The 24,046-nt window shown below is 34.0% G+C and overlaps 1 protein-coding gene across 2 annotated transcripts in view; it reads right to left on the minus strand.

Annotated features, from left to right (window-relative positions):
• PCDH11X (protocadherin 11 X-linked) overlaps positions 1–24,046 on the minus strand; it is an 857,900-nt gene that overhangs the window by 140,224 nt on the left and 693,630 nt on the right. For both annotated transcript variants that reach the window (XM_049872539.1, XM_049872538.1), the window contains one exon: positions 12,626–12,649. In XM_049872539.1, the coding sequence (XP_049728496.1) occupies positions 12,626–12,649 (24 nt within the window). The remainder of the gene's footprint in view (positions 1–12,625; positions 12,650–24,046) is intronic.

The raw sequence follows: 24,046 nt of genomic DNA on the forward strand, positions 1-24,046 counted from the left end.
TGATTATGTATGACAACCTAAGAGACCTGAACATCAAAGGCAAAGCTGAAGAATTGGATTGAGCAGCAGGGGGAAGGAGAGATGGTTCAGAAGCAGTGAGGAGTTGCCAGACCTGACCCAGCAGGAACCAGCACTCTGCAGGCCAGATTGGCTGATGCGAGTGGTGAGGCGAGCAGTGGTGCTCAGGACACATTTTCCGCATTGGGAGAGACTGAACAGCGAAGAGTCTACTCAAGCCTCCAGAACCAGTGAAAAGGGGCAGTCAATTGGCAAAAGATAAGTACGTGCATCTAACCTACCATGCAGATCAAAAAATACCCTTATGGGGAAAACCTCTTACCCATTTACCTACCCCCTCCCTACTCTGCACCAGGTCCCCAGCCAGCATCAAGATAGCCACATCCCCTGGGCTGGAACTAGAACGCGTCATGCACTGAGTCATTCTTCCAGCCTTGGACAGAGAACAAATTAACAAACAGGAAAAAATAACCTGCCAGTGACACTAAGCTGGGAATCACGGCAGGCACAGCTCCTTTGCTTAGGCACAGGCATAAGGGGTCCAGAGACTCTGAATGCCTTTCACTCCTGATTAGACCTGTGTGGGCCCATTTTCAATGGCATAGGCCCTCATTAAGACAGTACAGCAGGGTATATACCTGAAGCCTAACTTCAACTGTATGTTATATGATGGAGTGGTAGGTTCCTGTTATTTGGCACTGCTCAGTCTATTAAGCAGGGTCCTCACCTACCTATATCAGGGGCCTGAGGACTGGTGGCTCCACCCACTTCACCTAGCCACCTGAGACAGGTGTCCAAGAATAAGTGATGCCTCCCAGTCCTTACAGCCAACAGCATTGTGTGCTCATAGTCTGTCTGCAAAATTTACCCACATAGGCACTCTAGGGAATAGGGACACACTTTACTCCCAGACACTCAGGGGCAGCTAGTAGCCCCCTGCCTTACTGAGCATATGCCCGCCCACTGCAGTCAGATACATGTGCCAACACCAATCACCCCTGCCCAACTACAACTGTAGGTGAGAGTCTGCACCACACACTTGGTGACTGACTACCTGGACATCTGACCTGAATCTATACAAGAAAAGTAAATGGACTCCTGAGCTCGCATGCCTAGTAACAGATCTAACCACCTGGTAACAGGATATTAGAGCTTCAAAGGCACCAATAATCGAGCTTGCTCACAAGAGCAACCTATTTGGGCATATCAAAACAAAACAAGAAGCTAGGACACAGTAAGCAAACATAAAATAAATAAATATAATAACATGATGGCTCAGAGACAACAGTCAATATCAAATCACATAGACACAGACCATGACGGCTTCAGCAAGTTCCAAAAACAAAGAGTCTAGAAATCTTCTGGAGGAAGAGAAGTTCCTGGAATTACTGGAGGTAGAATATGAAAGATTAATATGCAGAATTCTTCAAGAGCTAAGGAAGGAGATCAGTCAAAATGTAGAACAAAACAAGGAACACACAGACAAAGCAATAGATGAACTTATGGAGGTATTGGAAGAGCACAATGACAAATTCAACAGGCTGCAAGAATCCATAGAGAGACAGCAAACAGAAATCCTGAAGATTAACAATAAAATTTCAGAATTAGACAACTAAATAGAAAGTCATAGGAGCAGAATTGAGGCAAAGGAAGACAGAATTCGTGAGATTGAAGATAAATAACTTGACATCAACTTATTGAGGAAAAATCAGATAAAAGAATTAAAAAAAATTAAGAAACACTAAGAATTATGTGGGACTCTATAAAGAGCCAATAAGACTAAGTTCAGACTACTCAGCAGAAACCATGCAGGCAAGAAAGCAATGGTACGACATAAAAAGCCTTGAAGGAAAAAAAATTGCCAACGAATTATTATACATCCAGCAAAACTGTCTCTCAAATATTATTATGAAATTAGAGCATTTCCTGATAAAAAGAAGTTTAGGGAATTTGCAAAAACCAAACGAAAATTATAAGAAATACTAAAGAGAGTCCTCTGGTTAGAAAATCCATTAACATCAGATAACAACCTAAGTCTAGAACACAGGTCAGAACAACCAGATATAAACCCTGATGGGGAAGTCACAAAAATAAATAAAAGCTAAAAAATTAAAAATAGGAATAGAGAGATGTCAATATGTAAAAGATGATGTTAAAACAAAAAAAGAAGGACTAAAAAATGTAGTCATAGGTCTTTCATATGGAAAGGAAGGCAAGATGATACAAAGAAATAAAAGATTGGTTTGAACTTAGAAAAATAGGGGTAAATACAAAGGAAACTAATAATCCTACACAACAAAATAAAAGAAGAAAAACGTGAAGACTCAGCAAACACAAAATCAACCACAATGAAAAAGATGAAAAGAAAATTCATAAACAAAAACAACTCAGCACAGAAAATAAAGCGTAACAAAGAAACTGTCAACAACACACAGAAAAAAAGGCATTAAAATGAAAGCACTAAACTCATACATGTCAATAATTACATGGAATATAAATGGACTAAATGTGCCAATAAAGAGACAGAGAGTAACAGAATGGATAAAAAAAAAAACATGGTCAGTCTATATGTAGCCTACAAGAGACATACTTTAGACTTAAAGACAAACAAACTAAAATTCAAAGGATGGAAAAGAATATATCAAGCAAACAACGATTAAAAAAGCAGGAGTGGCAATATTAATTTCTGACAAAATAGACTTTAAACTAAAATCCACCATAAAGGATAAGGAAGGGCACTATATAATAATTAAAGGGTCAGTACACCAGGAGGAAATAACCAAAATAAATATTTATGAACCCAACAACAGGGCTCCAAAATTCATAAAACAAACTCTAACGGTATTGAAAACAGATAGAAAGCTCCATAATAGTAGGAGACTTCACCACACCACTTTCAGTGAAGGACTGAACATCCAGAAAGAAGCTCAACAAAGACACGCAAGGTCTAAATGCCACAATCAAACAACTTGATGTTACAAACTTATACAGAACACTCCACCCAACAGGAACCAAGTATACTTTCTTTTCTAGTGCACATGGAACATTCTCGAGAAGAAACCACATATTAGACCATAAAGCAAGCCTTACCAGAATCCAAAGCATCAAAATATCATAAAGTATCTTTTCTGACCATAAAGCCATAAAAGTAGAAATCAATAACAGAAAAACCAAGGAAAAAAAATCAAACACATGGAAACTGAACAACACCTTGCTCAAAAACTACCAGTTTATAGAAGAAACTAAAGACAGAATAAAGAAATTCACAGAATCAAATGAGAATGAAAACACTTCCTACCAGAACCTTTGGAACACAGCAAAAGCAGTGCTCAGAGGTCAATTTATAGCAATAAATGACACAGCCAAAAAGAAGAAAGGGCCATAATCAAAACATTAACTGTATAACTCAAACAAATAGAAAAAAGAGTAGCAAATGAAACCTTCAGGCACAAGAAGAAAGCAAATAATAAAATTTAGAGCAGAACTAAATGAAATAGAGAATATAAACACAATTTGAAAGTGTTAACAAGACCAAAAGCTGGTTCTTTGACAAGATCAACAAAATCGATAAACCATTGACCAAACTGACAAAAGAAAGGCTGGATCATATGGTAGTTCTATTTCTAGCTTTTTAAGGGAGCACCAAATGTATAAATTTCCAGAAACACACTATCTACCTACACTAACACAGAGGTAGGACAACTAAATAAATCTATAACAAAAGAAGAGATTAAAAAGGTAATAATAATAAAAAAAAAAAGCCCTGGCCCTGACAGCTTCACTAGAGAATTCTATGAAGCTTTCAGAGAAGAGTTAACACCACTACTACTAAAGGTATTTCAGAGCATAGAAAAGGATGGAATACTCCCAAACTTATTCTACGAAGCCAGCATAATTTTGATAAGAAAACCAGGTAAAGTCACCACAAAAAAAGAAAACTACAGACCAATATCCCTCATTAGACACTAAAATACTCAACAAAATTTTAGCCAATAGAGTTCAACAACTTATCAAAAAAATAATTCACCATGAACAAGGGGGAATCATACCTGGTATGAAGGGATGGTTCAACATCAAAAAAAACAGTCAATGCAATCCATCACACCAATGAAACAAAAGACAAAAACCGCATGATCTTATCAATTGATGCTGAAAAAGCAATTGACAAAGTCCAACACCCATTCATGATAAAAACTCTCAACAAAATAGGAATAGAAGGGAAATTCATCAACTTAATAAACGGCATTTATACAAAGCCAAGAGCCAACATCATCCTAAATGGAGAGAGTCTGAAAGCATTTCCCTTGAGAACTGGAACCACAGGAGGATGTCCTTTATCGGCACTCTTATTCAACATTGTGCTGGAGGTCCTGGCCAGAGCAATCAGGCCAGAAAAAGAAATAAAGGCATTCAGATTAGTAAGAAAGAAGTAAAAGTATCTCTATTTGCAGATAATATGATGTTATACACAGAAAATCCCAAAGAATCCACAAGAGAACTACTGGAACTAATAGAAGATTTCAGCAAAGTATCAGGATACAAGATAAAAATCAGCCAGATTCCTCTATACCAACAGACAGAACTTCGAAGAGGAAATCACCAAATGAATACCATTTACAATAGCCCCCAAGAAGATAAAATACATAGGAATAAATCTAACCAGAGACGTAAAAGATGTATACAAAGTAAACTACAAGACACTACTGGAAGAAACCAAGAGAGACCTACACAAGTGGGAAAACATACCTTACTCATGGATAGGAAGACTCAACATTGTGAAAATGTCTATTCTACCCAAAGCCATCTACAGATACAATGCAATTCTGATCCAAATTCCAATGGCATTTTTTAATGAGATGGAGAAACAAATCACCAACTTCATATGGATTGGGAAGAGGCCCTGGATAAGTAAAGTATTACTAAAGAAGAAGAACAAAGTAGGGGGCCTCATACTACCTGATTTTAGAACCTATTATACTGCCAAAGTAGTCAAAATAGCCTGGTACTGGTACAACAACAGATACATAGACCAATGGAACAGAATTGAGAATCCAGATGTAAATTCGTCCACCTATAAACAGCTGATATTTGACAAAGTCCCAAAGTCCATTAATTGGAGAAAAGACAGCATGTTTAAAAAATGGTGCACATAACTGGATATCCATCTGCAAAAAAAATGAAACAAGACCCATACCTCACACCAGGCACAAAAGCTAAGTCAAAATGGATCAAAGACCTAAATATAAAATCTAAAATGATAAAGATCATGTGAGAAAAATTAGGGACAATGCTAGGATCCCTAATACATGGCATAAAGAAAATACAAAACATTACTAACAATGCACAAACACCAGAAGAGAAACTAGATAACTGGGAGCTCCTAAAAATCAAAGAGTTATGCTTATCCAAAGACTTCACCAAAAGTGTAAAATGACAATGTACAGACTGGGAAAAAAATTTTGGGTACGACAAATCCAATCAGCATCTAATCTCTAAAATCTACTGCAAAACCTCAACAACAAAATGAAAAATAACCCAATTAAAAAATAGGCAAAGGATATGACCATGTACTTCACCAAAGAAGACGTTCAGGCAGCTAACAGATGTATGAGGAAATGCTCATGATTATTAGCGATTAGAAAAATGCAAATCAAAACTAAAATGAGATGCCATCTCACCCCAAGAAGGCTAGCATTAATCAAAAAAAAAACACAAAATAATAACTGTTGGAGAGGTCGTGGAGAGACTGGAACACGTATACACTGCTAGTGGGAATGTAAAACGGTAGAAGCACTTTGAAAATCGATTTGGTACTTCCTTAAAAAGTTAGAAGTTCCATATGGTCCAGAATCCCACTCCTAGGAATATATCCTAGAGAAATAAGAGCCCTCGCACGAATAGATATATGCACACTCATGAGCACTGCAGCACTGTTCACAATAGCAAAAAGATGGAGACAACTTAGGTGCCCAGCAGCAGATGAATGGATAAATAAATTATGGTATATTCACAAAATGGAATGCAATGCAACAATCAAGAACAAGGATGAAACTGTGAAATATCTCATAACATGGAGGAATCTGGAAGGCATTACGCTGAGTGAAATTAGTCAGCTGCAAAAGGAAAAATATTGTATAAGACCACTATTATCAGAACTGTAGAAGAGAATATTCTTTGATGGTTACGAGAGGGTGGAGGGAGGGAAGGAGAGGGGTTTTCACTAATTAGATAGTAGATAAGAACTATTTTAGGTGAAGGGAAAGACAACACACAGTGCAGGAGATGTCAGCACACCTGGACTAAACCAAAAGCTAAGAAGTTTCCTGAATACACCTAAACACTTCCAGGGACAGAGTAGCAGGGGCAGGGGTCTGGGGACTATGGTTTCAGGGGACATCTACGTCAATTGGCATAACAAAGTTTATTAAAAAAATCTTCTGCATCTCACTTTGGTGAGTGGCATCTGGGGTCTTAAAGCTAGCAAGTGGCCATCTAAGATGCATCAATTGGTCCCAACCTGGAGCAAAGGAAAATGAAGAACACCAAAGACACAAGGAAAACATGAGCCCAAGAGACAGAAAGGGCCACATAAACTAGAGAGATTCCATCAGCCTGAGACCAGAAGAACTAGATGGTGCCAGGCTACCACCAATAATTGACCTGACAGGGAACATAACAGAGAATCCCTGGGGAAGCAGGAGAAAAGTGAGGTGTAAAACTCAATTCTAGTAAAAAGCCCAGACTTAATGACCTGAGACTGGAGGGACCCCGGAAGACATGGTCCTGGGACTCTCTGTTAGCCCAACACTAAAACCATTCCCAAAACCAACTCTTCAGACAAAGATTAGACTGGACTATAAGACATTAAATGATACTTGTGGAGACTGTGCTTCTTAGCTCAAGTAGGTACATGAAACTAAATGGGTGGCACCTGTCCAGAGGCAAGATGAGAAGGCAGAAAGGGACAGAAGCTGGTTGAATGGACAGGGGAAATACATGGTGAAGAGGAGGAGTGTGCTTTCACATTATGGGGAGAACAGTTAGGGTCACATAACAATGTGTGCATAAATTTTTGCATGAGAAACTAACTTGAACTGTAAACTTTCACTTAAAGCACAATAAAATAAAAAAGAGTGAATCAAAAAGCAAGTTTATACAAATCTCAATATTCCATTAGTTTAATGAAATATTTCTCATTAAGTGTTGCATTCCCCAAAATTGTCAACTGTGAATTTTAATAATTGGAAGGCAAGTAAACTCTAAAATGTATTTTGTCAATTACATATGTAAAAAGAAAATGATTAGATTTGAGAATAGTTTTCCCATAATGTTTTTAATGGTCTTGAATTATAAGTAAACAAAATTGAAAATGTTTGAACAGTGAAAAACATAGTATATGAGCCAGCTTTTTTGAATTCTCCCAAAGTATTTGCAAGAATTTAGTATTCATGCTTTTTTGTTCAAAGTTATATAATAAAACTAACTTCAGTTGGAAAGCAGAGATAGACAAAAATGATAACCCAAGTGGGCATCAACTACTCAACCTACTGTTTGTGACTCTGTCTATGTATGCGTGTGTGTGTGGCTATATCTCCACAGTAGTGGGCCTTCTTTTGTGAACTTGACTAGTTAATCATTCTGCTCACATTTGTTCACTCAGTAAGTTATTTATTGAGTGCTTAGGGATACAAATAAATATTAGAAATGATTCCTACTCTCAAGTTTTTCATCTTGAGTGTACACATAGAAATAATATGAAATCTTTTATGAAATATATCAAATGAGTTGGAAATATCAGTTCATACAATTGACGTTTAGAGAAAGGTAACACAAGATTACCCAGCTGAAGATACTCACACTTCGGCTGGGTAACCATGAAAGATTTCCTAGATTAGTCCATGAAAGCTGTGTAAGATTTCAATGAGGATGGAAAAAACAAAATGTCAGAACATGGGGAGGTAGAATCACCAGCACAGATAACTTCTTGTAGTAAAAAACCTGTTTTAACTATCTATGGGTCAGCAGATAGGCTGGTTTTGCTTATTATCTGCCTTATTACCTGGATAGTGCAAACTGTAAAGTTGGCAGTTTGAGGTCACCCATAGGCACGACAGAAGAAAGGCCTGGTGATCTGCTTCCATAAGATTACAGCCCAAAAATCCTGTGGAGTGCAGTTCTACTCTCAAGCACATGGGGTCGCCATGAGTTGGAATCCACTTGATGGCAATGGGTTTGGTTTTGTTTTTATTTGATTTTGTCATATGGCGAGTACTGGACACCTGTATTTCTAGATTTAAAAAATTAGGCAGATTTTTCATTAACTTTATTTAAACGCTCAAATTATTAACACGGATTTTGATGTATGTATGAAAAAATACTATATGACTATTTTTAACAAATTTTATGGAAAGGTATGTATTTTGTAATAAATCGTATCAGTAGTCTTCTGTGTGAAAGGGCTACTAATATTTAAAATGGACGGTTTAAAATATTTTTCTCACATAGGTGATATACGGAGATACGCCACACAGTTGTTCTTAATATTCATAAGGGGGTAGGAGGGCAGCTTTTGATGTGATAGCTGCAAGTGAAAGTAAAGAAACACAGTATCTTTTTTCTGAGTCGGGAAAAGAGTCAATTTCAAAACAATGTAATAGAAGAGTGATGTATAGTAAAATCGTTCTGTATGAAATGGGGATTACTGTTCTAATTAGCTAAAGCAGAAATGCAAAGTTAGAACTATCACAATGTTTATGGCTCATTTAAACTTTTGAGCCATGTTTTGCTAACGAGCAGCTGACTAATATGCCACTTAGCAATGACATTTATTTCACCTACATGGATTAAAAAAAAAAAAAAGATCAAATAAACCCATTACTATTGAGTCAATTCTAACTCATAATGACCCTATAGGATAGAGTAGAACTGCCCCACAGGGTTTCCAAGGCTGTAATCTTATGGAAGCAGACTGCCACATCTTTCTCTCATGGAACAGCTGGTGAGTTCAAACTGTGGACATTCAGGTTAGCAGCCCAGTGCTCTAACCACTGTGCAACTAGGGCTCAAAAAAAGAAAAGAAAAAAAGACAAATAGTGTAAACCCAGAACACGAAGTTTAAAGAATACATTTTCTTTGCACAGGCCACGTTTGAAAGCTATGCCAAAGGTTTTTAGCAGAATGATAATGTAGCCTCGGAAAGATAATGTTTTTCCAGTAGTCTATTTTTATGATAAATAATGTCAAATTTGCTTCTTTTTTCTTCATTATGGAAAAAAGTATTAAAATAATATAATTTTATCATAAGGCACATTTTTCTAGCTCCATCTGTCAATGTACAATATATAATGAATATGGCAGAATTAACTTGTTATATATTATTTGAGGAAGGCAATTTTAGATGCCAAAATATCCAAATGCTAGCACTTCATAAGACTTAATTCTGTTCACAAATATTTTTCTATGACATTCTAGGGTCTATTATTAATAATCTAAAACAAAACTAACAAAACTTCATGTTGATTTAGTTCTTTGGTTGGAGAATTTAGCAAGATACTAAATTAGCATGAATGAATTAATATTATAGCCTGTCCTATAAATTTGTCACTTGGAAACTTACACATGAATTTTCATTAACTCCTGGACATGAGGAAAGATACTCTGTGAAAAGATACTACTTTTTTCACTAATTGACATTTGAAAGGCTCCATATCTATGATGCATAGGAATGAATTATGCTTTATGTTCACAAACTCTCGTTAACTACGTAGTTAGATGAAGACAGGTGATTCCTTTGGCTGAGAGAGAATCTATTTTCCCATAGTCTCTCTTTGAATCCTCAACCATAACCTGTTTCCCTCCCACACCTCCATCCCTAAGCAGTTGTCTCTGATTCAAAGTCAACATTTCAAGTCTACAGTAAGTTACAGTTGATCCTTAAGTACTAACAATAATTATGAAAAAGAACTCAAGAACAGACAAGAGTTATCTGAGAGCCAAGAGGGTAAGGATTATCTATGGAAACACTGTAAGAATATGTCCAAAATCAGCTTGGATAACTGAAGCATTAGTATGAACAACAGATAAATGACTGCAGGTAGCCAAACCAGTTGACTTTCTATTGCTTTCTAACCCTAAACTTCATTGACAGAAGAAAATGTAATTGATATCTTATTGATGAAACTCTTGCCATTATATTAAAAAAGTGCAAAAAATTAAACTACATTTGCAAACAAACACAATGAAAGGTATTAGTTTATTAATGCTTATTAATTAGTATTTTGCTCACAAGGTATAAAATAATTTGTCCTGGATGAACTGACAAGTATATGTTTGCCATCTCCTCTTTGGACACAAGTAAGGCACCTCCAGAAGTAGGAGTAGTTATCTTACTACAAGGACCTTGCATGCATACACCTAATTGACTATGAGGGAAAAAGCCTACATATTTTAGAAAATAAATCAATGTCATGGCTGTTAATCAGTCATCCCTCAATAGAAAAGTTTAATGAATGAAATTATCTGAGATCCATATATTAATGAGTTAAGGTCATAAATTTGTTTCCCTGTTATGTACTAACATTTAAATATGAAATATGCCTAAGGAATTGTAGTACGTGAGATAAATAATACCAAGTCTACTCAAATGGGCTGACACTGGAAAATGGTTGTACATGACATGGTGTGGAAATGGTCATAAAAGATAACTGTAAATGTTACTATGGAATTTCAGTATAGCTTGGAGTCAGAGCCCATCTGCACTATGAATATGTTATATAAATATGGTTGAATTAAAGGAAAAGTTGAAGTCTGAGTTTGATTGAAATTGTCATTACTCATTGATCTACTGATGAAGGTTCAAAGTATCTAAGTAATAGTAATACATTACAAAAGGTATAGTGCTTTAGAGATTATCAAATGCATTCCTATATTATTTAACCTCTCTTGTTTCAGTTTCTCACTCCGAAAAGTGGAGATAATAGTAGAACCTGCCACATAGGATTGTTGCAAATATTAAAATAATATTAATTGGAACTGTCCCTGGAATATAGTATGCACTCAAATATTAGCTATTGTACATTTTATTATAATTAGCATTATCCTTCATCACCACAACTTCTCTGAGGCTTAGGTATAAATACGATTACTGCGAGTTTTAAAATGGAACAAGAAAAAAAGAAAGCTGAGAGTCTAAGTTTAGATGACCTGGCCAAGTGTACACATCTAGTTAGGTGCAGAACTGGCACTAGAACTGAAGGTGTTCTGACAAACATTCAAATACTCTTTCCACTATATCTCTGAAAATTTATGATCAAAACACCTTAACTTTTTATCATAACCACAGCCAAGTCAATATGAAAAGTATCTATCAGGAATGCCTAAAAATTAACAAGAAGGGGAGAGACAAAGTAAAAAGCAAACATATTAGATCTACTTTAATCTGAAATAAACCATGGAAACTTTGAATACGCAAGGCTTTCAAGAGGAATAAAATATTCTGCTTGAGATTCTACTATTTAGATGACAGCCAAAAATTATCATGAACATAGGAACTGATTATATAAGTTCACAAGAGGACTACTCCAACATGATATAAAAAGACCACATCAAAATTTAAAAACATTTAAAATATCAAATGCTAATTAAGCATGCTATTAGTATAGGTAATATGTAAAAATTAAATATTAATGTTGAAGTTCTTCTTTACATAACAATTAAGATGTATGACTGATTTCGGGAAGATTTATTCTTTGAGTACTATTTCTATTTAGTCACAAAATCAAGAAACTATAAATTATCATTTAAAATAAAAATGTATGAAGGTAAAATAAATTATTGTTTTAAACAGCAATGGAACAATATGACATATCCATTTCCAAATAAAGGGTGGATGACAAAGAAATGGGCGAATATATACAGTGGATGCAAATATATTTGAAACATTCAAAATATATCACATTTTAAAATTTTTATCAGTGCTATAAAATTATAAACATTTTAACTGATTGCTTAAACTCCAGATTTAAAGATTCTGTTATCTTTCTTCTCTAATTTAGTATAGATGCTCATGTATTCTTTATATTATAATTTGGTAAGAAAATACAGCCTACGTATTATTTACAGGTTCACAAAGTATGTAAATTTGGAATGTTTTGCTAGGTATGTACACTTACATACAATTTAAAGATCAAATTGGAGTAAGTAACTCAGAAAACAACAACTAAACTTTCAATGCCTCCTCAGATAAAATGCCAAAAACTTACACTATTAGAGGAAAAAAGTGAATATTAAATTTGTAGGTAATTTGAAAGCAACTACTGTAAGTCAAATAAATAACTATAAGGTCACGTTAAATCTGCTATCTAAAAATTGATGACCCTTAACTTGGAAAAAAACTTTTCAGTAAAAAAGATATCCAGTTGACTGAACACCTTTGTAGCTATCAGCTTATTTTAACATACTAAAAATGTGTTTGAAGCAAACAGTTGAAATTGCAATGTTTTATGAGAAAGTGAAAAGGCCAAAAGTTCTTAAAACAAACACAAATAAGCAACTTATTTTATAATGAAACATGCATCAATCACAGTAATTGTGTTGATTTCTACTGTACCTTTCTTTAGTCCAGGAATGAAAGCTAAAAGAGATTTTAATAAAGTTAAACACAATAAATATTTTCTCTTATTGCTAATACATTCTATTAACATAAAAAATAAATGTAAATTTTAACATACAGCAATATATTTTCAACTTCATTTTACAGAGTCTATGATTGAGATTAATGAGGTAAGGGACTGATAGACTATGAAATGTCTTCTGTGATATGTTTTTCTAAAATCAGACTCAAGCAATGATATTTGCTGGCATCTTGAGAAGGAATGATTTGTTCTTTTCCTAAAGGCAATGTGCTCTTGAATTCAGCATATTGCTAGACCTCAGTGGATCTCTTTTGCTTCATTGCCTGTGATGGCACAGTATAGCTCCCTATTGAAATGCCATTGTTTTTGACATAACAGGTTGTTCTGACCCCAAATTCTGGTACAGAAAATAGTAATGGGAAAAGACCAAAAATTAATAGGCATTAGCATGAGAATGACCCAATAGTTTAAGATAATTTTCCTAAAATACAGCTGTTTTCAAAACTAGAATTCCATATTATTTCTCACAATTAGAACATGAGCTATTAGGGATTATCATTATTTTCTAGACAAATTCAGGCATTGCATTATTAAGTGACCCTCTTCAAAACTGTGTGAGACTGTGCTTGATCTTCACAGGTACCCAGTGCCATCGAAACCCAAGGTAGTGAAGCTTATTTTTGTATGAAATAATTGCACGCTTATAAAAACTTGGGTATGTGTCAATCTGGACAGATGACACTCAAATTTAATATCTGTAAAACTTTTAAGGCCAAGGGGAAAAATTATTCCCTAATCATTTCTGTATTTTAAGATATTTTATATAATAGTCATATCAGAATAAAAACTTAAATGCTAAATATTTGGAACTTGTTTAAAAATATATTTAGAATGAAATTAGAATATAATGAAACCAAACCAAAAAAACCAAACCCATTGTTGTCAAGCCCATTCAGACTCATAGTACAACTGCCCTATAGGGTTTCCAAGGAGCAGCTGGTGGATTCGAACAGCCAACTTTTTGGTTAGCGGCTGACCTCTTAACCACTGCGCCACCAGGGCACCGTAATGAAACTAAAGACATAAAATTCTTAGACAGAAGGAATAGGTCAGAAATAAACACAAAACTGATGGTAAAACATTATACAATTATAAGGATTAATGAGAGTGAGTTGCACAACCTTTTTTGGGATGTCATTGACATATACCCAACACATTTATTTTTCATGATAAGTTGTTTCATTTATAAGCAATATAATTTAATTTTACTATTATCTGAAGTATAAAATAGAATTAAAACCCAGTTCTTTTCCTTGACAATTTAGGTAAGATTGACCTTCTAAATAGAATTTTACAACTCCTCACCCAGAAATCGTTCTCTGCTTCAATGACAAGAATCACACACAGGCACATACACACACACACACACTCTATTCTAGTTTATTATTTGACTTAATGCATCACGTGGAGTTTTCAAACACACTGGAGTGAAAAGAGAAAGGCTGCTTTAGGCAAATAAGGGATAAAGTGATTGCTTTTCATTTTTAAGACTGCAATATCAGTGTGGTGTAGGCCTTAATGATCAAAATCCTTTCTAATATGGTAACTGAAAAGGTCAGAAAAAAAAATGCATGTGATGAGTCTAGACTTATTTCTAAGGGTAAAAAGACTTATTTCTAAGGGTATGGCGGTACAAATAAAAGGAGCAAAACAAGTGAAATGACAACCATGAAAAAGAAAACAAACACATTTTTAAAACCTATTCCAGGATATTTTAATTCCCACCTGAATTCCCAACTAGTTCATAAACCACCAAAGATGAATACTGATCAATTTTTCTTAAAATTCAGAACAATAAGCAGGTTCTGCAGAAAATTTTCAAGGCTAACTCTGAAAAGACGCTTGAATTCATCACATGAGACACGGTCAAAATGGAAACCACTTTCCCTCACTAATGCTGTATATGTATCATTAAATGATAACAACAAAATGAAGTAATATTCAATATAATTTTGAGGATTTTTGTTTTCATAAAAGAAAACCCATCTCCAAATGTATCCATAAAGTTAAGGCCACTTCTTAAAGTTTAAGTTTTTATTATTGATACTTTTGAAGCATCCACACTGCTCAAGATTTTGGCAGAGCCACCACCATCCTCGTCCTTTGAACTACTGCAGTTTATGTGGAGTTATTGTGACGGAAATTAACGTTTCTATGAATTAATTCAACCAAATTCTGTATTATGAATATGTGCATAATACATTTATGTGTAATGTGATCTGTAATTTTCCTAATATAAAAAATGAATATATTTAACAAGTTAAATAAAATTTGTTTTCAATGAAAACAATGTTTTCAAGTTATTAAATATTGTACCATTAAATTAATTATAGCAAAGCACGGTGAATAGTCCAGGTATCATTATTTTTACTTATATAAATGCTATATTAATATAAAAATGTATGTTTGTATAAATGCCTATTTTGAAGTATAATCGAGGTTTTTATATCATTTTGTAAATTAATGACCCCACAAATATCTGAGTTAATAAACTTAAAACAATAGAAATCACTGCACTTCCTGTACTGCAAAGTTTAACTTAAAGGAAACAAAATTTTTAAAAGTTAACAAAGAAGCTCCTTTTTAAGTCACATTACCATGGGAAAAATGCCAAATAATGTTATATTCTCCTATACACTTATATTTTAATATTTTTTATAATTCTAACATAAATATTTAAGTACTCTATCTGCACTAGAAACATCTGGTTAGTTGTTAAAGAGAGTTACCGGTAAACAGATAATGCTTGCATAGCTTAAAGGTCAACAGAGCTCACCACAAAATTGATACTGTTGGCATAATGCTTGTTGATCAAGCATCATGCATCAATGTATGATTGCCATTTACTTCAATAAAGTAGTAACAGCTGCAGTTGTTTTATCATGCATAATTTTTAAAGTCATATAATAAAACTACTTTTAGTAAAGACATTTTTGAAATAAAGGTCATTGTTCCTTAGGGTAAGTAAGAATTGAAAATATTTTTAAAGGAATTTGTTTGGGACTAATGAGATACCTTTGCCACTGGAGTCAAATTGAAGGATAATGATTTGTATAAGTATTTATAGCTATTCATCTTCTATGTCTCCTTAACTCAGTAAATTACAATGCTTATTATACTTCCTAATACAGAGAGAAACGTAAATCAAGATTCAATTCACCTAAAACCTAACACATTTTCTAAGTTATTATGAGCTAAATTTTGAGAACAACTTCCTCTTTATTTTCCTATGCAGAGTCACAAGAGTGTGTACTGAAGGTCACAGAATATAGCAGAATTAGTATGGAATAAACAAAGAAACAATCAAAGTACTTGAAAATTATAATGCCAAGTTAACAAGCCAATACATAGTTTTCTATGAATAATGCCAATTTTAACACATTCTACACAATGTGCCAAAAAGATTCAATTCTTTTTGATGTATAATTCAAATCACCCCAGTGCATCTTCTTTTGATTGCAAAACTAATAAGCTTCAGCGTTATTGTACTTATGTAGATTGCATGGAGTCTGATCCACAAAAATAGTGAAGCTCAAATCAAATTTTCTGTTCAAATTGTGTGAAAGGTTAAGCTGCAAATTCAAAAGCTGTGAGGTGATTGATGTAATGAGCATCTTACTTACAGTGAAAGCAATGATGTAAATCTAAAATAAATTCTTCATCCTAGTATATTAAACTTTCCTTTCATATCTTTTGGGGCCTTAAGTTTCTATAGATGTTAGGCTACTGCTGGATCAAAGAAAGATGCATTTCAAAATTGGCAACAACTAAAGTCACAGTGTTGCCTTTTTAGGAATTAATAAAATCTTAGAAATTAAAGGAAAATACTTTAACTGTATATGCAATTTCCATTTTCCACATTAATCAAGTTTTGTTTGACCAAACTCATGTTATGTCATAACACCAAATAGCTCCTTTACTTTCATAATCTAGGGTTGTATGTTTTTTTAAATTTCTGAAATCAACTAATTTTTCCTATTCATCACAAAACATTTCTAGTCAACAGGATATTGACTATATTTTCAACCCTTTTATTTGGGAAAATCTTTAGTGTCGCTACAATGAATAACACTTTAAAATGCTTTTTTTTTTTCATGTTGCCAGTGTTTAAACACCTCAAAGCATAAACACCTCAAAGCATAGAGCTACAACTTAAATTTTATCTAACATAAAATGAGTTCAAAGACTAAGGATCAGAGCCCTTAGAATACCCTCTGATTCAACATCCTCAGTCTACATATGAGGAAATGAGGTCGAGAAAAATGAAGTGCCTTGCCTAAGACCCATACAACTAGCTTGAGGAAGAATTAGAATTAAAGTTCACTTTTTCTCCACCACAAAACTGCTCAAATGCTCTTTTTATTGACCATTTCCAAGAGATGGAAACAATATGTATATCCAAACCTATATGCCAAAGGCAAAGTTTTATTGAAGAGAATATCAAATGATTAATGCTTGTTAGAATGTATTTTTTTGGAAGTTCCCAATTAGGCAAATATTAAATGTAATTTACCTCTATGCGTACACAACTCACAAGGGCAGAGCACATTTTGAGATTTAAAACTTTGCTGTGGCAAATCCAAATAATATGCTCACTCCTATTGAAAAAATATTAATTTGTAATTTAGCTTTTCCTAATGAGAAATGGAATCCAATGCCTTCTTCTCCCTAAAGATTTAAGGCAAAAAAATTTTCATCTCAAAATCTAGCCTAGATGTTTTCAGGGGTTCAAAATCACGTGGAATGAATCTAGCCAATCATAAGAATTCCTTTTGGAAGTTACAATTAAGAGAAGAAAATTTCTGAGATGTAGAGGGCTAGATACTTTAGAGAAAAAGACTCTCATGATCACATCATTTTGTCCTCTATTGTTCTTCTGGTACTGACTTCACTTAATCACATTGGAAACCCTGGTGGTGTAGTGGTTAAGACTTTGGCTGCTAACCAAAAGGTCAGCAGTGTGAATCCACCAGGTGCTCCTTGGAAGCCCTATGGGGCAGATCTACTCTGTCCTACAGGGTCACTATGAGTTGGAATCACCTCGATGGCAATGGGTAATCACATTGTAGGAGTTCCGGAGTGGCACAAATGGTTAAATGCTAGACTATTAGGCAAAAGGTTGGCAGTTTGAACCAGCGGTGTTACTGAGGGAATGTGGGGGCTGTGTATTGCACCAGGTGACACTGTCAGAGGGGTGACACCAAAACGACTACAAAATTTTTGTGCAATGTTTCAGCAGAAATTTATTATTTTTTATAAAAATATTCCTATAGTTATATCATCAAAAAAATTTTCATAAGCCCAGCTTTCGTATATCAATATAGCTACAAACCTAAAACTCTCTGTTAACTTACTTTGTGAACCTTATAATGTCTCCTGTCAGAGCTGTCATTATTACCCAATTACAATGGATCTTCAAATTATGTGGTTTCGTCTGCACATGCTAAAAGCACACCCCATTGTTTTCATTGCTGCCGGCGTCTTTATAGTGGCTGACTGTGTCTAATTTTCTGAGTTTTAGCTACAATATTGTGGTAATTAGCATGGGGGAGTGACACCATGAGTAACCACACTGGGTGACACCAACCCCAGTGACACCACTGGTTCAAACCTCCCCCCCCGAGAAATGTCTCGAAAAACAGATCTGCTTCCAAAAGGTCGTGACCTTGAAAACCTTATGCGGATGTTCTACTCTACAAACATGGCGTCACCAATGACTCAAAGACAACTAAGAACAACAACAAATCACATTGTAAAACTGTTCTAATGGGAGAAATGTTCATTTCACATTCCTCTGGTTTAGTTTGGGTATTGAAGGGAGAGGATACCTTTTATACAGATTGTGCTGACTCTTAAGGAGGAATTTAAGAAATGTGAATCATGAAAAACTCTCAACTTTTCATGAAACTAAAAGTGGCGATATAAATGGTTTTATAGTCCATTTAAAGTTCCTCCCAAGCCCCTGGTTACACTGCTTTGAGAGTTACATGGAACAGTTATGATAATATACAAATTTTAATGATCTTGAGAAATTCCAAAAGCAGAAGCTTAAGGGTTGAGATCCATTATTTTTTTCAGTTTGTCAAAGAAAAGGCTAAGCAATTAATGTTTCTGAAATCTGTCTCTAAACTGTACAAAATGTTTGAAACAATTGCAGTTCTCAAACATTTCACACCTTTCAATATTCAATCTGTTCTTGAGTGAATGAATTATTAGAAGTGACAAAACAGATAAAAAATAAACCCTATATAAAGACTATTTAAAAATAGGACTTAGGGGTGTATCTAGTGTTTGGGTCCATAAAGAAATTGACTTTTAGGGCATGTTCCTTTGCCTGATTTATTGCAGACACGTAAAATACATGCCTTCAAGGTAATAGTGTCCAATCTGTACACTACTAAAGGATTTAAGTTTTTAATCTCTTCTTTTTGAAAGTGAATATGATTTTATTTTAATCAGTTTATCCAATTTTAGAAGTTTCGGATGGCTTGTCAACCAACCTTTTTGAGTAGTACATGTAGAAAAATAACAGGAATCAATCGCAAATTAATTAGACATGTACTATATTACAATAAAATTTTCTTTTAAAAAGAAGCCACATTTTAAAGAATTTTTGAAACTTTCCCTCACATTTCCAACAAACTCTTTGCTCTATTATAAACAAATTAAAAAACTTGTCACAGCATAAAAGATAATAGTAGTTTATTAAAATATCTGTTATAGTATAAATTAACATAGTATCCGGACACATTTTTGACTAACACACTTGAAGATATTATTTCATTATTGGAAATCAATTTTGTGAGTTCTGTAGGGTATTTTGTCCTTGCATATGAATATAACTTGCTAAAAATATTAGACTCTGCACACATGCTACTGTGTAGTTTGGAGACAAAGATATTTCATTTCCAAAGGGTTTATATTTATATATATATAATATATTATATGTGCATATATACATTATAATTACAATTTCAAAACATGAATCAAGTTTATTTTGGGCAGAGGTTAATTCATTTTTATATATGAAAGCATGATTTTAAAAATTCCGTAAGAAATATGAACTAATTTCAATAATATTCTGTCTTTATCATAAATATAAGTTCCCCAAAGCTAATGTTCTGCTAATTTTGCTTTAAGCTTTTTTACAAAATGAGAGTTATGTTTAAGTTTATTTACTGACTGGATTTTTTCTGCTAATGCATCAATTTGGAGAGTTGTATCTGGTTGAACAACTTACAAAATTCTAAATAACTTGATTATTTTACCATGTACATCTCAATATTTACACATCACATATTTAAGCAGATAAAAAGATTGAAAGAGAAAGTGAGGTGTGAGAAGTGCAATCTGACGTGATGATTTTCTTTATGAACATGTTTTCATATTCTCATATGCTATGTTATCGCCTACTGAAGTTGTGATTACTTGTAATCACAGTGAATTAATACCAGTTTAATGGTAGCATCAAGCTGGTAATTTTTAAGAATTGGAGACTTTTCATTAATTTCCTATATTTTACATTCTCTCTCTCCCTAATGTGTATTTTATTGGGACTTTTGTGACAGAGGACCAATCCAAGTTTGGCAGAACTTTTCATTCTTTTTTTTACTATTGTGCTTTAAGTGAAAGTTTACAAATCAAATCAGTTTCTCATACAAAAACTTATATACACTTTGCTATGTACTTCTAGCTGCTCTCCCCCTAATGAGACAGCACACTCCTCTTCTCCACCCTGTGTTCCCCGTATCCATTCAACCAGCCCCTGTCTCCCTCTGCCTTCTCATCTTGCCTCCAGACAGGAGCTGCCCACATAGTCTCCTGTGTCTACTTGAGCCAAGAGGCTCACTCCTCACCAGTATCATTTTCTGTTTTATAGTCTAGTCCAATCCCTGTTTGAAGAGTTGGCTTCACCAGTCTTGGGCGAACAAAGGATCTGGGTACCATGACCTCCAGGGACGCTCTAGTCTTGGTCAGACCACTAAGTCTGGTCTTTTTATGAGAATTTGAGGTCTGCATCCCACTGTTCTTCTGCTCCATCAGGGATTCTGTGTTTTGTTCCCTGTCAGTGTAGTCATAGGTGGTAGCCAGGCACCAACTAATTCTTCCGGTCTCAGACTGATGGAGTCTTTGGTTTATGTGGCCCTTTCTGACTCTTGGGCTCATCTTTACCATATGCCTTTGGTGTTCTTCATTCTCCTTTGCTCCAGGTGGGTTGACACCAATTGATACATCTTAGATGGCCGCTTTCTAGCGTTTAAGACCCCAGAAGCCACTCTCCAAAGTGGGATGCAGAACGTTTTCTTAATATGTTTTGTTATGCCAACTGACCTAGATGTCCCCTGAAACCATTGTCCCCAGACCCTCATCCCTGCTACTCTGGCCTTCAAAGCAGAACTTTTCATTCTTGGTTGTTTATATGTTGTATTGAACATTTGGAGAAAGGAGTCAAATTTGATATGCTAGGTCAATTCTAAAAACATAGTTTTGGGATAGATTTATTGTTTTAAATATTTGGGACATTATATTGAAGAAAAACTGAAAATAAACATTTAAAATACCTATTTTCCCATTAGGACAATTACTAGAACAGAATAAAATCCAAATCCTTGTTTGCTTGATAGCTAAAGAAGTATAATTTTTATTATTTAGTTTACATCTAAATTATCTTAATTTAGTGTTTAATGGCAATGCCCATGAATAATTCTATCCACAGAATTATTTAGTTTTAAATTTCAAATATCTGTGGATAAATTGACATATGGAAATTTGGGTATAGATTTAAAGAATAAACAAGAAGAGACAATTTCTATGTGGTGAAACATATTGGGCCTCTACTGTGGAGAAAGCAATCTTCATAGATGATATGTAGATTAATATTTTATGTCAGCAAAGAACAGAGCATAAAAGACAGTGCCACAAATATGAAAAGGAAATGAAAAGTAGAAGCAATCTATTTCAAACTGAATTAAATAAAAGCTTATATGCACAGGAAGAGGAGGAGGAGTATGAATAACTTATTTTATCAGCCTGACAGATTAACTGACTGCACAAGACATGTTAAAAGGTTTTCTGAATAAACCGAATGCTGCCTGCCTTAGAAGTCATGTGTACTTTTTGATTTAAAGACACAAAGATTCAAGGTAATGGCTCTTTGGATACTCAAAATATAAATATTATATTTTTGGTATGCATACCACTAAGAGATAAAACATTGCTTGAGATCTACTTTTTATATAACAAGGAGGGAAATATAAATCTTTCTGCATTGACTTGAATTCAAATGGATTAATCGTTCTCTTTATTTTTATTTTTTATTTACCTTAGTTCCTTCAAACATAAAATGGTAACATTTCTGCTAGCCAGGTTGGGGGATTGATTCGCAAAGTAGCACAAACAAGCAGATTTATGTTGCCAAGAATCTGACCGAAATATGGCCCATGAGAATCTAAGCCATGACCAAGCAAGACATTTATTCAAAATGTACACCAGGCCTATCCAGTCCTCTAATGCTCATTACATTCAGATGAAACATTACGGCATGGGTGGTATAAGAAGGAACGATTATGATGTTCTAGGCTTTCAACAAATAGTTCCCCTAATCCCTGTATAGCAAGTAGGTAAGGTTATCATTAAAGCAATGTTTATATAACAAGGCTCAAAGTGTTGGAGTTCATATAAATTTCACCTGATCCACAGGTACCTGAAATCATTTTACAAGTCCAAACTTTAAGAATGCAAATATATTAGACATTATTTCATACAGAGGAAATCATGTCTTTGGTTTTCAAAGGATGTGTGCAAATCATAAACTATCTGTGTAGAAACAATTATTCAAAAAAATAATTTCTTAAATAAATTGGGAAAAGTCTAAAAGACAACGCAATATGTAGTGTCATAAAACAGGAAAAGAATATCATTCTATTGACTAAATAGTTGCCGTGGATTTCGTGTACAGGGACTTTTGAATTTGATAACATTTGTTAAGTGTCTAAATTTGATTGCTGATCAGTTTTCAAGTATCCACTATTACGTTTCTTACTTAGTAAGTAACTTTTACTAATTTTTTATACTTTGCAAGGCGATGTATGCTTACACTTCAAGTATTTAGGGCAGGAATCCATCTTCCTATATTTTCATAAAATAATGTTGATGAGGATGAAGTTTAGAATTAGCGCTCATGACTAATATTTGGTATCATTTCTCTATACTGCAGTTCTGTGGGGTTGGAGGAGAGGTTCAAATGAAATGTTTGCAGCAAGAAAACAAAATATGCCACTTCGCTAATTCACTTTTACTTAGCAATTGAGGAAGTCACTTGGTCTATAACATTAATGTATTATTTGCAAATTAATATTTAATACAGCATAAGATCTATAATTACTGGTCGTATTTATAAATTAGATTTAGGAGAGGAACCTGTTTGCCTCAAACACTATTATAAATACTGACATATGCATAAAAGTATAACATGATTATAATTCTATATAGGTAATATGCTAAAAAGTATATAAGGGAACTTATAAAAAAGGGGCAGGAAATTATAACGAAAACAGGGATATAGAAATAAAAGAAGGCATACAAATATCCCAAATATTACTGCATTATATTATATATTGTGGTTTGGGTTTATTATATATTACATAATATAATATATAATATAATCTTTATCATCTCAACTTTGTCCTATAGTGCTCAAATATAATATCTATACTCACACTATCAGGATGATTTCATCTTCCTTCTTACAGTTTGAAATTCTTTTCACTATTACAAGTTTTCATTGCACAGGTTAGAGAATTTAGAACCTGAGCAGTCAAACCTGCTCAACATCACATAGCTAGCACTACTCTGACTAGAGTATCTGGTTCTGATGACTAAATTCCTTCTCCTGTTTTGACAAATGAGTTTATAAGTGAATCAATATTTTTAGAAGGGTTTATACTTGATACAATATATGGATATACAAACATACACACACATATATATATACACACAGAGTATATTAATATGTAACAGAATTCACCTGTTTATGTGCACTAAAATATCACTTTTAACAGTTCTTCAGTTTTCTTATCAGTTCTGTGAATACCCTCAGATTAATAAAATATTTTATGATTTAATTAGCTGATGAAACTTTAATACCAGTTGAATAATTACTGTTCACCTTCCTGTTTCCTATATTTTGAGCATTTAAAAATTATCCGATTTAGCCTAAGAAGAAACTAAAATGATTAAAAAGAAAGGTTTACTCCTATCTCTGTTTACTAAAGTATTTTTCGATCCTCAAATAATCAACTATAAACAAATTAGAAAGCCAAAAATTTGTGTCTCTT

This window comes from Elephas maximus, chromosome X (genome assembly GCF_024166365.1).
Source record: "Elephas maximus indicus isolate mEleMax1 chromosome X, mEleMax1 primary haplotype, whole genome shotgun sequence".
NCBI lineage: Eukaryota > Metazoa > Chordata > Mammalia > Proboscidea > Elephantidae > Elephas > Elephas maximus.